We start from the raw sequence: 15,983 nt of genomic DNA, 5'->3' as shown, positions 1-15,983 counted from the left end.
AAAATTTAAATAAAGTAAACTTTTGTAAACGTATTTTACCCACTCGGTAAAAAATGAAAATATGAATATATTAAGATGGAAGATAAATTAGACATAATAAATTTTTAAAAGTTTAAGGAGGGTCAGTTTCTTTTATAAAGAAGTATAAAAAAATAAAACTAAACCCACATAATGTTTTACTCCTTATTATTATTTAGAAACATAATGTTTTTATAAGCAAAGTTGTCTTTATGAATTAGCGTAATGCTTATATAAGTAAGGATATAATTATTTGAAAACTAAAATTTGTTTGAAACTCAATCTCACAATGTGTTTTGAAATATTTTAGTATTCAAAAATATTTTAATTTTCAAATAAGTATGTTTAAAGTAATGTCGTTTTTATTTAGTTATCATCATACTCGGTATATTTTATTTTCATTAAATTAATGTTTTAAATTTTATAAAATAATAATTTTATTTATATCGTTAAGCATAAAGCATATCTAGTCTACGTGGCAAATTGTTGGACGAATGTATTTTGTGGCTGGAGTTTGTGTATGGGTGATTGGGGGTGGGATCAGCTGACCTGGCGGCTGTTGCAAATGGACGAATGGAAGAGGGAGGGAGTGTTCTTGTTAATTTCATTTCATTACTGGGAAAATTAAATTTTTTTTTTTCCTTTTAATAGAAAAATAAGAGAAAAATGACAACTGCTGCACTGACCTCCACAGCAACAGTTGGTGGTGGACGTTTCAATTTCTGCGGGAGTAGTGCTTCTTCGTCTTCGTATTATTGTTATTATTATAATCCTCCTCCCCAAAGAAGAAGAAGACGGCGACGACGCCTAGTGGCTTCCTCCTCCTCATCGTCGCCTGATCCTCTTGGAAATGATAACGATAAAAACAAAAAACAGCAACAGATTGATGATGAGGATGATGATGAAAATCAGATGTCAGTCTCTGTTATCAAGAAGAGGCTTGTTGATGCAAATCCTGTTGGATTAGGAAGACGGTCCAGGCAATTATTCGACGAGGCATGGCGCAAGTTTTCAGAATTGGGGCAAATCTCTAGAACCACCCTTACCAACGACGATATTCTTCTTATTCAGCAAGGGGGCCCTATGTGCGAATTTGCAATCCCTGGGGCTCAGAACACTACTGTTCTCGTTGTCGGTGCTACCAGCCGTGTTGGTCGTATTGTTGTACGCAAGCTTATGCTCAGGGGATACTCTGTCAAGGTTGTTTTCTTCTTCTTCTTCTTCAATGCTATTTCATCTCATCAATCAATTAATCAATTACAGTTGACCTTATAGTCATAATGATCTGTTAGGCTCTAGTAAGGAATGCAGAACAAGATGTTGTGGACATGCTTCCAACTTCTGTTAAGATTGTGATCGGTGATGTCGGGGATCCTGCCACCCTTAGAGTTGCTGTACAAGGCTGCAACAAGATTATCTATTGTGCCACTGCTAGATCATCTATAACTGTGGATCTCAACAGAGTTGATTATCAGGGTGTATACAACCTCAGCAAAGCCTTCCAGGTTCACATTTTCCTCACATTACCACACAAATAACCTCTCTTATTTATTCATTCATTCATTTACACACACACGCCCTTGTTTCAGGACTACAACAATAAGCTAGCTCAGTTGCGAGCTGGAAAAAGCAGCAAAAGCAAACTTACACTTGCAAAGTTCAAGTCTGCAGATTCCTTGAACGGATGGGAGGTTCGCAAGGGCACTTATTTTCAGGATGCAGTTGCTGCTAAATATGACGGAGGAATGGATGCTAAATTTGAGTTCAGCGAGAGTGGAGATGCAATTTTCTCAGGTTAGTTAATTCTGAAAATATGCTAGCCTTTTAGCTCTGTGTAGAGAGTGTATTGCAACAATTTATAAACATCTGAATGGTTAGTAAGTACTATTGAAGATTTTGTTTATGTATAAAGTACTATGTAGTGTCTATAAATCCTTAATTTCGTGAGATGATATTTTTATATACTTATTCGTTAACTTTTATTAGTGTTGCCTTTATTATATTGGTTTGATACATTTTTTATACTATCATTGAAAGACAAAAAAAAAAAGATATTATTATTTGTTTGAAAAAAAAGTTTATTATAAATTTTGAGAATTTTTTTAGTTAAACAGAGACTTTATAGTTAGGTGAAAAAGTGATATATTTCCATTGATATCTATTCCAAAAAGTTGGTTATTGTTAATGGTTTGACAGTTCATTGTGATATAGGGTATTTTGTTAATTTGGTTGGAAAGAAAGTGGTTGTGTGATTAAGTTGTTAAAAAAGGAGGTGTAAATTGATTTTTATAAGAAAAGCTCATACACACACACGTATGTATATTATATCGAGAAGTGAATATAGTGTTGTCTTAGACTCAACTTGGTTGAACAACCTGTCGCATACTAATTTCTTTAACACATAAAATCATGGAGGCCCCATACAAAAATAAAATAAAATAGTATAAGGAGTTTTTCACCCAAGTTGGGTGTATGACAACACCATATTCATTATTTTCCACATATATATATATATATATAGGGGAAGTGAAGGTGGGGTTGTCCCACACCCAACTTGGGTGAAAAACCTCTCACATCTTGATTTTTTATTCCATAAAAATCAGGGGACCCATCATTTATTTATTAATATTAAAATATTAATATGTGAGAGGTTTTTCACCCAACTTAGGTGTGTGACAACCCCACACTCACTTTTCCCATATATATCCATATACACACCTTAACTATTGCTACATACATCTTAGGAAAATCTACACTTCATAATAAGAAACCTTGCATATAGGGGGAGGTTATGGTGCGAAGTTTCTTATTCAGTGAAGTGTAGATTTTCCGAAGATGTATGTAGCAATAGTTAAGGTGTGTGTGAGTACTCCTTAAATGTTAGTAACATACACTAAAATGTATGTGTTAACTAAGCTGTATGTTGTCCTTGAGTTTTAGCTCAATGGTTGAAAGGTCATCCCCTTGCATGAGGTATTGTGTTCAAGCCTTGAGGAGGACATTGGAATTAAGTCCCTTTATGAGGAATTGGCTTAGGTATATTCAGGTTTAAGTCTAAGGGGCAGGGCTTACCCCTATCAATTGTCGTGCCTTTGGGTGGATTAGTAGGGGTTTTTTCCCCCATCAGGTATTTGAAATAGGCATTTTGATGCGAACCCATCCCATAATAGGCTCGCATCATGCCCTAAGCTAGGTGTAGAACTCACTCCCAAGAGCTAGCTCAAAGGAGGAGGGGACACCTAGGCTTATAAACCACCAACCAATCCCATACTTGGCCGATGTGGGATCATATCACATTTCTACTTCGAGAGTTCGAGGGAGCTATTTAGCGCGGACCTGATTAACACAACTTATGCTAGACCTTCCGTTGTCGAATCGGACACGAAGTTTCCAGCAAAATTCACCTTCAAAAAAAAAAAAACCTAAGCTATATGTTAATATTAACATACAAGTTAGTATTAACACATAACTTAGTTAACATTGACAATAACTATTATAAGTTGTATGTTAATATTAACATACAACTTAGTTTTAACATATAACTTAGTTAACACTGACAATAACTATCATACAACTTGTTTAACACTAGCATACAATGTCTATAGGAAAAGAAATCGTTAAGCTATATGTTTTCCTATAGACACTCTATTTTAGTAACATTTAAGCTGCCTATTAGTGCTTCACACACGCCACATAGTAACCTACAACTATATATTTATCTCTATCTATGGATCCTCTGTATAATATTTCTCTCTTTAAAATGTGACGTTCACTTTACATAGCTCGTCTGTTTTAAATGGTACTTTAGGCCCATAACATTTTCTAGCTGAGTATATATGTTTTCCGCATATAAACGATTGATGTTATAAGTATTCAGCAGTTTGTTCGCAACCCTAACATTTTACAATATAAACAGGTTATGTTTTTACACGTGGAGGATATGTGGAACTGTCAACTAAACTATCACTTCCTCTTGGCAGCACATTGGACAGGTAGTTCTTAAATAGCTGGGTCCGGGCCTCTTACTAGATTCTATTTGCATAATATATATCTTCCAAATTTTGTACTGTTGCATTTGTAAATCTAGTCTTCCAACTTCAGGTATGAAGGTCTCGTGCTTTCTATAGGAGGGAATGGAAGGTCATATGTCTTAATTGTTGAGTCCGCTTCTTCAGCAGACACAAGCCAGAGCAATCTGTACTTTTCTAGAATTAGTACAAAAGTAGGGTTTTGCAGGGTGAGTTTTTTTTTTATCCTTCACTAGTATGAATTCTATGTTAGGGTTCAAGACCAATTAACAACGTTTTTAAACTTTTTTGCTTTTCACATGTGGGTTTGTCTTGCCAGGTAAGAGTACCGTTTAGTTCGTTTCGGGCAGTGAATCCCGCTGATCCACCATTGGATCCATTCCATATACACACCCTGACCATACGCTTCGAACCTAGAAGACAGGTTTATTTTCCATTCAATGTCAGATGACTCATAAAAGCCATGATATCCTACATATTATAAAAGTTATCTCATTCTTACATTTGGTATATGAATTCAAAAGTTATGATGGTAATAAGGAGTTAAGATATGCATGCGTTTATATGATGTTCACATATATCACAAATCACAACGCTTGCAACCGCTTATCTCTAAGATTTTTACTTGATGAAGTTAGTTAGACAAATGAAAATGTATGTCTACCATTAGTTTACGATTATTGGAGAGTGTTCCTTTGAGAGTCCCTATATCTAATGGTTCGAGTCTACGAGAATTAGTTAGGATTGAGGATGTAAAGTCGGGGTCTCCTGTGAGCATGTTGGAGCGATATGAGGCTCCAACGGGGCCCTCTGTTTACTCATGAGTGGGATCCGTTGCAACTAGGTGTACTATGGTTTGAAGTTTGGCTTCTTTGTTGAGCTAAACCTGTACTTTTGTTCCAATGTTCCGTGTGTTTTAGGATTACGATTTATGAAGACTTGGATTGTTGCGTGCTTGATTGGTGACTTGTTTTCTCGCAAGGCCTTCAAGTGGGAGATTGTCGGGTTTTGTTAAGGCCTTAGGCTTATTAGCCTAGGGCCGGTTTTAGCTAAGTGTTTAGGGGCCCATAGTAGGTTTCCTTACTCACCAAACAAGAAACTCTAGACTATTATCTATATATATATATATATCCTAGCCTTTGCATTGTAATTTTGTACCGAGCAATAAAAATCCCTAGTTGTAGTCGTAGATCAGTTGACATACATGGTGTGAGATACCACATTATATTCTCGTGTTCTATACTTGTTATTACTTTTGCTGAATCTGATTCCTAACACGCTAAAGATCAATTTAGTACTATTGTTCCTCTATTAGAATCATCCTTCTTCTAAGTAGTCTTTAGTTAAAGGTGTTGTGGTGTATAGGAAATGGCCAAGTTTGTTGACAAACCTTTTCAGCAAGACCTTGATAAGCACGTTGAGGTCTTGAGGAATGGAGACTTAGTGTAATAATCGCCATCTATAATAACGAAGGTGATGGGTGATTTGTAGCTACAACAACGGTATAAATTTTTTTCATACCATGAAACTTTGGGGAAAAGTGTAGATTTGGGTGCTTCTAGGTCTGAAAGCACTATTGGGGTTTTTTGATATCCATGCGAAGCCCACTAAAACCATGTGCCTTGTAGGGCTGTAAACAAACTGAACCTTCAACGAACAGTCCATGTACCGTTGAGCGGGAAGTTCGTTCTGCGTTCTTTCATTTAGTTAAATGAACGAACATGAACACAAAAATTCGTTTGTTTAGTTAAATGAACAACATGAATAAGGTTCTCGTTCGTTTGTATATGTTCATTTGATAATCTTTTTGTGAACGTTTATAAACATTTGTTTGTATATGTTCGTTTATAATCTTTATGTATATGTCGTATATAAATACTTCTTTCACACAAACCCTAGGGGGATGTTTAGTAGGAGGGAATCATAGAGATTAGAGAACAGATTTGTAATAGAGAATGAAAATAATGGGAAAGAGAATGAGTATCTAGAAAGAGAATATATTCTGTTGTTTGGTATAAACAGTCGTTTTGACGGATAGCACGTCAAAACGAAGTCCTGTAGCAAAAGTTATGCCCATTTTAGTGAGGCACCTTTAGAAGCTCTATCTTGGGCTTCTAAATATATCATAGTCTTCTCTTCAATACTTGGGCCCGCATCACATCCCCTAAATATTTTCATTTTGGATATGATGTTTTAGATATTAACTTCTTTTTTAATTTTCCTTAACTAGATGAATGTTTAATATTGGAATTATAATTAAGAAAGTTCAGGGTAAAATTAGAATCATAGTGATCAAATCGTTTGGATGAACTGAGATTATGCTACGAATACTGATGGTCTAGTTATCTTTTCTTTTTGACAGAGACCTGCTGAAGGACCTGTTGGAACGAACCAGGACATGAGAAGCTTCCAAATGATATTGGAATATATAAAAGCATTACCTGTAAGTAGTTCTTGAAGTTTCTCTAAGCTCTTATTTCTCTAAAAGAGCTGGGTCTTCCCCTTTTCCATTTCTTATCATATCCATATATTTCATTGGTATGTCTTTTTCTTTAGACCATGTTATTTACTCCTCCTTTTGTGGGTCTCTAATGCACAAGTTTTAGCCCGCTGCACCCTTTCCACAAACCAGGTAACACTCCTTTGTAAGGGGGGCTCCTAGATTTGAACCTTTGACCTCGGACCTCCACCTTTATGCGAGTGTTATCCTCCTTTCAAATTTTTCACAAACGAACTTCAAGAAGTTATTCTATGATTTTGGATCCCGTGGGGTTGTGAAATTTTGAAGATTTATCATCATATCCCGCATTATGTTTTGTTAATATTCACAACTCTAGGCATTTAGAGAAATTTTTTTTTTTGCTATAACCAGTACTTTTGTAACAATTAGATAGAGAGTTGCATTCGGAACTAGACACACATTTTGTTTGTCCCACCTCGCCCATGGTAGCTAGGGTTTATTGTTGATTTGATTTTTTAATACCCATAAGTGTAGGATTATGTGAAATTGAGAATATTATCCTTGAATTAATTGAATAAGTCCATCTTACCTCTCGTAAGTAGGTTATCGGGAATTGGCAAGGCAACGAGTTTTGTCCATGTTCGTACAGTGTTTACATAAAATAAAGCCATTCAGGTCTTATTTTCTTTATGATCATGCAAATTTGTTTTGTGATAGGTTTCCATCAGACATCCCTATCTTGTAAGTTATTCATTCGGGTTTTTTAATTTGGATAATAACCTGTATTGCAGACGGGACAAGAAACAGACTTCATCTTAGTCTCGTGTACAGGGTCGGGAATTGAAAGTAGCAGAAGGGAGCAGGTTTTGAGAGCCAAGAAGGTCTGTTATTATTTGGTATATTGTTATGTTCGTATTGTGTTGTGCTAACTTACTTGTAAGTTGAGTTCGTTATAGGCCGGAGAGGATTCACTGAGAAGATCAGGCCTTGGGTACACTATAATTCGTCCTGGTCCGTTGATGGTGAGTTCATCACCGTTTATCTAGTATTAATGAGTTTGGTGGTGCATTTTTGGAGTATAAGCTAGTTCCAATCTGACCAATCACTCAAGTCATTATCAAATTGTCTTTTATTTTATGGGTTCTTTCATATGGAATGGGAAGAGAGTAGGGATGGCATATTATCCTTTATACCAGTTTAAACAATATAAGAAACAAAGTAGCAGTTCGGGCTGACAATTCTAGGTTGGTTATGTGAATAGAGAGAGAATGAATATCTATATCTCAGTATTTTCTATTGATCAAGGTGTAAGGTATCAATACATAAATAAAATGCTATACCAGGAAACAAATTAAATGACAAAATCCTAAATTGTTATTAATGAAGAAAACTCAACAGAATATTGCCTGAAAGAAACCAATATTAGCAATGCGTGTAGGACTAGAATGTTTAGGTTTTATACTTTCTAGATCGAATTTTGATAGACACTTGGATTGAAACACCAAATTCACTACTATCCAACGCCTACTTGCTTAATCACCAAGAAGGTTTATATAGTTGTCTTACATTTTTGTTTAGAATGACCACATGAGAGTTTATATGCTTGTCAAACCAACCTAAAATCCCAAAAAAAACAGTATTAGAAGTTGCGATCATAAACTTGTCGCACCCACACTTGTCTTACATTTTTACTCACGCTTCTAAAGTAATTCCAGGATCCCATGGATATTCATCCTCATAATCAACTTCTCTTCCGACGCCTTTGCTAATCGCACAAAATCATATTTGTTCTGCTAACGGGGCTACTATAACACCTGTCGTTTAAAAACCTAGATTTTTGAAAACTTTGCCTAATAGCGTCTAACTTTGTGGAAAAACAATCATATAAAATATGCTCCATCCGTAACGGGTGGTACCTTACAATAAAATGGTGTTACTAAATCGTACCATACTACCATCACAATAATAAAAGATAATCGAAGTTTAGCACCAATACAAATGCCAACATTATTAAATGCAACATAAGTCGTAAATGAAGTAGTCAAAACAAATGGCTAAACATAATATCTAAAGTTTACTTACTTATCTTTCTTTACTTTATTACTTTGCCTAGACGTAGGCTAAGTGACTTATGCCACTTTCTTAGGGATGTGGGGTTTCTGTATATGCAATCATAGACGTTACATGGAGTTTGCACACTTGACATAATGGGTAAACCATACGCTAGTCCATCGACATCGTTAAGGAAATACATTGTCATTCCAACTGAGTAAACTGTTTATGCCTTTATGCATTGTTGGTTAGTTAATCCACACATAATACTGAAACGTAAGTATATAACGAGAAGTATCATTATTCCCAAACTACGTGACCACGTACACACTAGCTCTTTGGAACAAACATGGGTTAAGCTTAACGCAAACTAATCACATATAGCATTCTTTACTTCAGGGCCTTCGTGCTAGTGTGATGACATTCCTATTCACGTGTCTATTGACTAGGTGTTCAAGCCATGCAAAAAATCATATAACAAACATTTTATCATTTCATAACATGTACGTTTCATCATACCTTCATATCATGCATACATACCATTCATCATCAATAGTAATCATATATAACCCATAGCAACCTCCCATACATTCCCATAAACATTCAAGCATTTATTACATTTATTTGGGGGTTTTTAACTTATAAAAACTGATTTGTTGTACCCTCAGGTGATGAAAGATGTTATCTTAACTTGGTACAACCTACAATGAGTTGTAACTAACTACTAACTTACAGCGCTGCTAAGTGACTGGTATATGAAATATGGATAATTTCGGTGGTTTTTTTTTTATGTAATTTTAATATCATGGTAAATATTATATATAATTATATATATACCAAAAAAATCACAGTTATACTGTTATATCAATTAAATACTTAATCAAAATACCAAAAGTCAAGCTTAAAAGTGTCAATACTTGATAGATTAGTGTTAATACTTGCAAAAATTAGTGTTTCTTATGTTGTATTTTAAGTTTGGACAAAAATAAAAAACTAAATAAAACCTGAAAAACTGGTATACCACCGAAATACCACTGAATCTTGGACCGAAATTTGACCATATTCGGTGAGATTTCGGTAAATTTCACCCGAAAATCTTGGTACCAAAATTTTGGGCAGAAATTTGGACCAGTGGAGGACCGAAAATTGAAATACCACTGGTATACCACCGAAATTGACTACATAGAATAAGACATACAAAAATATGCTCTGCATGAAGGAAATATCGCATATTTCATGTTTTTCAAAGTCAGAGAATTTCATGCGTTGATCTGCATTTGAAAATTCAAAATATGCGTCGCATGAATCACATGTGTGCCTATCAGGGTTCGGTCAAGAAACCTAATTTAAAACTTGCTCTAAACGTCATTAGATCCCAAACCCTTAGCCCTACCCGGAGACATAAAGTTAACCTTTTTTATGATACAATTGATGACTTTAATCCACCAATTGAATCCTTCACTCATTACAAACATAAATCACTCAATTGATCACCCGAATAACACGAAATCAATAAATGTTTTGTGATTTAACCCAGATTGAATTCACATAAATGACTCACAATATCATAAATCAAAAGAATATCTATATTAACTGTGGATGAACTCAAGGATCCAGATGCTTAACAAAAACTTGATTGAAACACCAAGAAATGAAGGGATTTGAAGGGGATTTGCTTTGAGAGGGAAAGGCCGGCTTTGAGGTTACACAGATGTAAATTTTGTAGAATGGCAATTAGGGAAGCCTACTTGTCACTTAACCCCTGGGCTTAGAATACGTATTAACCTACCAAACACTCAACTTACATAACTTTACTTCTTTATTTAACTTTCATTGATCACATACATATTAATCACATAATTTATTTAAAACACATAACTTAACAGTATTTAAGGTTGACTAACTTAAGGTCAAAAGTCAAACATTATAGATTCGGGATATTACAGCTACCACGAACATCTCCTAGATTACCACAATCTTCACTTATATCTTCCACCGCAACCAGTTTTAAAACCCTTGTGGTTTCTTCCAAGGGCTCCTTGCTACTTTCTTCTGATTCCGTTGATTGTGTACCTTCAGACTCTTCCATGTTTCGAACACCAGCACTAACATCAATTTTGTTATGCTCTTTGAAGTTCCAATTAGACACATCGTCGCCACTAAAAACCGGCCTTAAATAATGCTACCAGCTCATTCTGTTGCCTTGCACTGTTCCCTGGATTCAAGAGTCTGGTTAATTTTCTCCCATGTAGCATCAGTAGTGTGGTGTTGCTGCAAGTGTTTTCGTAACCCACAAAACCACAGGTGGCAAAGTTACTTGATATGTACTAAACAGAATTTAAATAAGACAATAGAAAGAACACAACAGATGACTCAAAAGAAACGATAATTGTAAATTAACTCACTTAGGTGAGCTGGCCACCTATAGGGCCCACTGGGGAAAGACTTAAGCATAGGTTCAAATCTTAGTCACAGACGGATTTCTTGCCTATTATCCTGTGGGTCTTGGGACAGTACTCACCGGCAGTCAGGATTGCAGGGTTCTTAGACATAAAGAAAAAATTTCTTCACGGGACTAAGGGGTTCCCGCTCACTTACCTTTTCTTTTAAAATAGATAATCAACTAAATTCAAGTTTCAGCAACTCAAACTGGATTTGAGTTCCAGCAAACTCTTAATGAGTTCAAAGAACCGAAATAAACCGACTCAATGCCTAAATAAATTAAGATCCCTGCCTTATTAATAGATACCTCTAACTTGGCAAGCACTTGGCACCTTGACTTTCTCATTTATATAATTATATCTACATTGGCAGTGAGATTGGCATGTCAAGTGGTACATATTCCAACTTCAACCAACATCATCCGTTTGACTTGATCCCGATTTGAGCAATATCAATAAGTTCTATATATACCTAATTCACTACCCCATACCTTGTTTGACCTGAACCCAATTTGCATAATTCGTTTGCCCCAAATTTTTTGGTTGGATTTAGTTTTCCATCAGGTTCGTGAGATAGCAACCACAGCAAGATAAAAATGTATAAAAGTATGCGTTAAAATAGCAATATTAAAATAACCATTAAGATGAAAATTATTATAGAAGTGTGATCGATGAATAGTGTGAAACGACAAAATTCACCTCCAATACGTGTTTTTATATTTGCTTGCTTCATATGTTTTGCTACTTCAGATATATATAGTTTCTCCGTCCACCAAAAAAGAAACATAGTAGCTTTGATACTTTTACCATGTTTAACCTTTATTTCACCAATAGCTTTAACTACCATAATCATATTTAGTTTCATCCTGTCTATGATATGCTTTGGCCGTTTAATTTGCTTGTGGTATTGGGTTTATTAGGAAGAACCTGGAGGACAACGAGCTCTCATTTTTGATCAGGGAAACAGGATATCTCAGGTAGGAATACTGATGGATAATCAATTAGTTCATTATAAGTATTGACAACCTACCCAAGCTTAGCATCAGGGCTACTTCTTGTAGGGGATCAGCTGTGCTGATGTGGCTGATATCTGCGTAAAAGCGTTGCATGACTCAACTGCAAGGAACAAGAGCTTTGATGTCAGTAGCATATTGTTTACTTTCATCCTAGATGTCTTTGTTGCATAATTCAACCCCTGATCATGTGAATGAACAGGTATGCTATGAATATGTTGCTGAGCCAGGGAAGGAGTTGTATGAGCTGGTAAGACATGTAACATCAGTAGTTATAATTTTTCATGATCAAAAAGTTTTTCGTCTATGTGACATTTTAAGTTTAAAGAAACTATTTTGACTTCATAGTCCTATTCAAGTACAACCCTGTTAGATGTGGAGAATACATGTTTAAAAATTAAAAGTGTAAAAGTCTCAGGTTGTATGAGTCATGAGTTCATAATTACCAAGAAAGAAAATTATGCTTATTTGTGTTTCTGTGTAGGTGGCACATCTACCCGACAAAGCAAATAACTACCTAACGCCAGCATTATCAGCTTTGGAGAAGAACACATAAATCGTCCCATGGAATGATCTTGTTTGACCCCCCCCCCCTCCCCTCTTCTTTTGTACATGGAATGGAATTACATACCTCTTTTACCACTTGTAAGGCTTGGACTTAATATACGACAAGAACGAATATAAAAGGCTGGTTTGGAAGAAAATTTGGAGGTATTATACACGAAAGACTTGGAAGAAACTAATAAAACTTGGAGACTAAGGTTTTATAAGCACATTTCTAAACTTAGAAACAAGCACTTACATTTATTGACAAATCCTGAACCTCGATAGCAATGTACAAGGAACCTTACCTTTGTGGGTCTCTTACAATTGTTGATATTGATTGTTAACAACATTTTTAAACAGTGGTTGATATTCCATAGATTAGTGTAATAAAAGTGTGAGACGTAGCAGGGGTAGAACGCATGGGGGAAAACAGCACCTGCCTCGGAGTTTGAGGGAGAGTCGGTGTGAAATATAGTTTGAGAAAAAGAGTGATGGAGAAAATGAATTATTCAAATCCTATACAAAAAAGCATTCAAGCAAAAACCCAGACATCAACAAAGAAAAAGTGAACATACTTGAGCTTTATAATCTGTCAGCCGCATTCTATTCAATGCTACAACTACTAACTTCTTAGTCACAACCCATTCCATATTTACAAATTCTAGAGCAGCAGGTCGCTACTTAACAACTTTATTCCTATGAGACGGGTTGGATTGCAAAATATTTTAATTTAATGTGTACCAGATACATTTTCTATTCGATTCCTATTCCTATATACCAAAGCATATAAACAAAACCCGACACAAAAGAAAGACTTGATGAATAGACCTCAGCTTTATACTACGGTTAGCTTCTTAACCACAACCCTGATGTATCAGCCACATTTTTCTACTTAATAGGGCAAACATAGATTTCATATGAGAATAAGAAAAATACGATAAACATTCAAAGGAACTAACAGTTAACATATTTGCAATGGGAATAAGAAACAATATAATAAATACCCAGCATCATAGTAGAATGACTCTTTGGAAAATCAGAAGTTTAGAATCATCAGTTCAAAAAACTATTGCTCCCTATGACAAAAAAGTTTCAAAAAAGAGAAAGGAACCGAAAATGAAAAAGATAAAAACTTACTCATCTGTTAAGAGCCATGAGACAGTGACAATGAAATGACAACTGCAATATTATCAAGTTTACCACCATGATAACGGAAAACAGCTTCTTGAGCAGCAGTAGCAAAGGGGGATGGTGTTTCCGGACCTTTTTGTGTATGTAAAATGGAATCACGTGGGTTACTTACTAAGCACAACACGACATTGAAATTAAGTAGAGACAAGTCAAAAATGCATTACAAGGATTAGACAATCCATTTTAGGGTTTAGGGTTTTTTTTTTTGATTAAAGGACTAGCCTAGGAATACATTAACGAAAATAAAAGAGTACAAAATAAATGCCCTCATGGGCCCCCTATAGTAAATAAAGGAGACCCGTGATGCAGGAAATGAACCAACTGAGTGACTGGACAGGCCCAGATCACCCAAAATAATCAAAAATACATGAATCTATTAACTGAATCTAAGACTAGCAACCTAAAACATAGCAATATATATCAAGCTAGTCTATCCATCTAACTTCATGAACTGGGCATTTCCTCCTGTATCTGACTCTACATCCTCCTCTTCTCCTGGATCTGTATAGGTTAGGTCCTGCTGAGTACTAGGAGCTGAAGGGATGCTGACATCATCATTGTTTAACCTACATAAAGCATCATATGGGTTACCTGTGGTGATACCTGGTGCTGAAGTGGAAGGAATATCCTGCTGGGGTGCAGCACGTGTACCTGAGTGTGTATCTGGTGTGACCCTGACTTGCTGAAACGAATCTGTAGAATCTGAAGTGTCTGGGGTGGTAATTGGTGCCTTGCCTTTAGAGTTGGCAGGCTGCTGTGGAACCTTAGGTACATATCGTACCCTGGGCTTAGGAATCTGGATACCCGCTGCAACTTGGGCTTTTTTGGCCCTTTTTCCTTCTCCTCTTGGGCTTCTGAAAGCCCTGCTCATCCTGTGGGACCTGTGGATCATGTGTCTTAGTGCCAGATGGGCCTGCTTCAGTTGCAGGAGCATTTATGGGTGCCCCAACTTCTATTTCTTCACTAGACTTTGGCTTGTCAACACAATCAAGAAACTTGTGCCCAAAAATAGCACAATGAGAACATCTATCCGGCTTCCAGAGATACTATAACCTGAATTTCTACATTTTACCCAACACAAGTGCCTCAACAAAAGCAGGAATGTCATGATCTGCACTTACTTTAATCAACACCCTAGCAAACAGAGCCCTACCCGACTTTTTCTCAATCATCTCCTCTGTAAATTTATCCAAAACAATGGGGACTCCAATAACACTAGTGATGTGGCTAAGAATGTCATAATCCCACATAGTAGCATCCAAATCATATATATTAACCCACATGTGAACATAGGTAGGTCTAATCTTATCATTCTCAATCCCGACTTCCCATTTCTTCAACAAAACAGGAACATCATTAAACAACCAAGGCCTATTCTTAATCACAAAATCCATACCCTCAGTATTATCAAACTTGAAATAAAATCTACCCTGATTATTCAAAACAACATCAACCAGACCATACTTTTTCCACAATCTAAATGCATGGAAACGAACAAAAGGAAAAGCAGGTCTTTTGCCAACAAAACTACCAACCAAAGTCAACAACCATTTCTCACTTTGTTTAACAATGAGATCATCAGGAATTACAGCATGTCTAGTACCAATCTCAGTGAAAACAAGAGGAATGAAACGAAGCTTACCAGTCCTATGAATGTTTGCCGCCTCTTTGAAAAGATTGGCAAAAGTGTTAGGTGTTTGGGTACCTTTCGGGCTAGATGTAGCAAAATGTGAATCAGTGATTGGCGGAACACCATCATCATCATCCAACACAACTCTCACATTACCATCATCATCAAGTATATCAGTAGGGCCCGCAGATGAGATATTAATATCATTTTGCATGTCGGCTGCATGTGATATTTTATCTAAGAAAATTTCAACATTGACATTATCATTCGAGCTCGTGTGAACACCAATACTAAACGTATCATCAACTTGATCCACAAGAGAAGTAGCATGAGAAAGAGTTGCACCAGTGTTTGTTGAGTAAGAAAAAGGATTAGGAGAACCCGAAAATGTTGACTCATTCACTTTGTTAGCTTTTTGGAGTTGTTCTTGTAAGAAATCACTCATACGATCAAGATTGACCAAAGGAGTAACATGGGTAGTCCTATCAGTCGGTTGCGCATTTGTTGAGTTTGAGGTCGAGACACCATGCATGGGGGGTGGGGGTGGTGGGCTGGAGATCCACGACCCGACCTATAAAGTTTATGGGTGATTTCAGCCGACCC

General features: G+C 36.1%; 1 protein-coding gene across 3 annotated transcripts; it reads left to right on the top strand.

Moving 5' to 3' along the window:
• The first annotated feature begins 618 nt into the window (after window positions 1–618).
• On the top strand, window positions 619–12,717 carry LOC122597209 (protein HIGH CHLOROPHYLL FLUORESCENCE PHENOTYPE 173, chloroplastic-like). Of its 3 annotated transcripts, XM_043769834.1 has the most exons (13): window positions 626–1,218; window positions 1,311–1,523; window positions 1,608–1,812; window positions 3,935–4,010; window positions 4,120–4,255; window positions 4,366–4,470; window positions 6,409–6,489; window positions 7,299–7,388; window positions 7,464–7,529; window positions 11,921–11,977; window positions 12,062–12,139; window positions 12,216–12,263; window positions 12,498–12,717. In XM_043769834.1, exons 1-13 carry the CDS (start codon window positions 685–687, stop codon window positions 12,567–12,569), a joined length of 1,761 nt encoding a protein of 586 aa, XP_043625769.1. In that variant the 5' UTR covers window positions 626–684; the 3' UTR covers window positions 12,570–12,717. The 3 variants fall into 3 exon arrangements, with proteins under 3 accessions (XP_043625782.1, XP_043625775.1, XP_043625769.1); XM_043769840.1 differs by lacking the exon at window positions 6,409–6,489 and having other exon boundaries at window positions 624–1,218; XM_043769847.1 differs by lacking the exons at window positions 7,464–7,529; window positions 11,921–11,977; window positions 12,062–12,139; window positions 12,216–12,263; window positions 12,498–12,717 and adding an exon at window positions 7,110–7,182 and having other exon boundaries at window positions 619–1,218; window positions 7,299–7,387.
• Window positions 12,718–15,983: the final 3,266 nt, after the last annotated feature.

This window comes from Erigeron canadensis, chromosome 1, assembly GCF_010389155.1.
Source record: "Erigeron canadensis isolate Cc75 chromosome 1, C_canadensis_v1, whole genome shotgun sequence".
Lineage (NCBI taxonomy): Eukaryota > Viridiplantae > Streptophyta > Magnoliopsida > Asterales > Asteraceae > Erigeron > Erigeron canadensis.
This window is presented reverse-complemented; position numbering and strand designations above follow the sequence as displayed.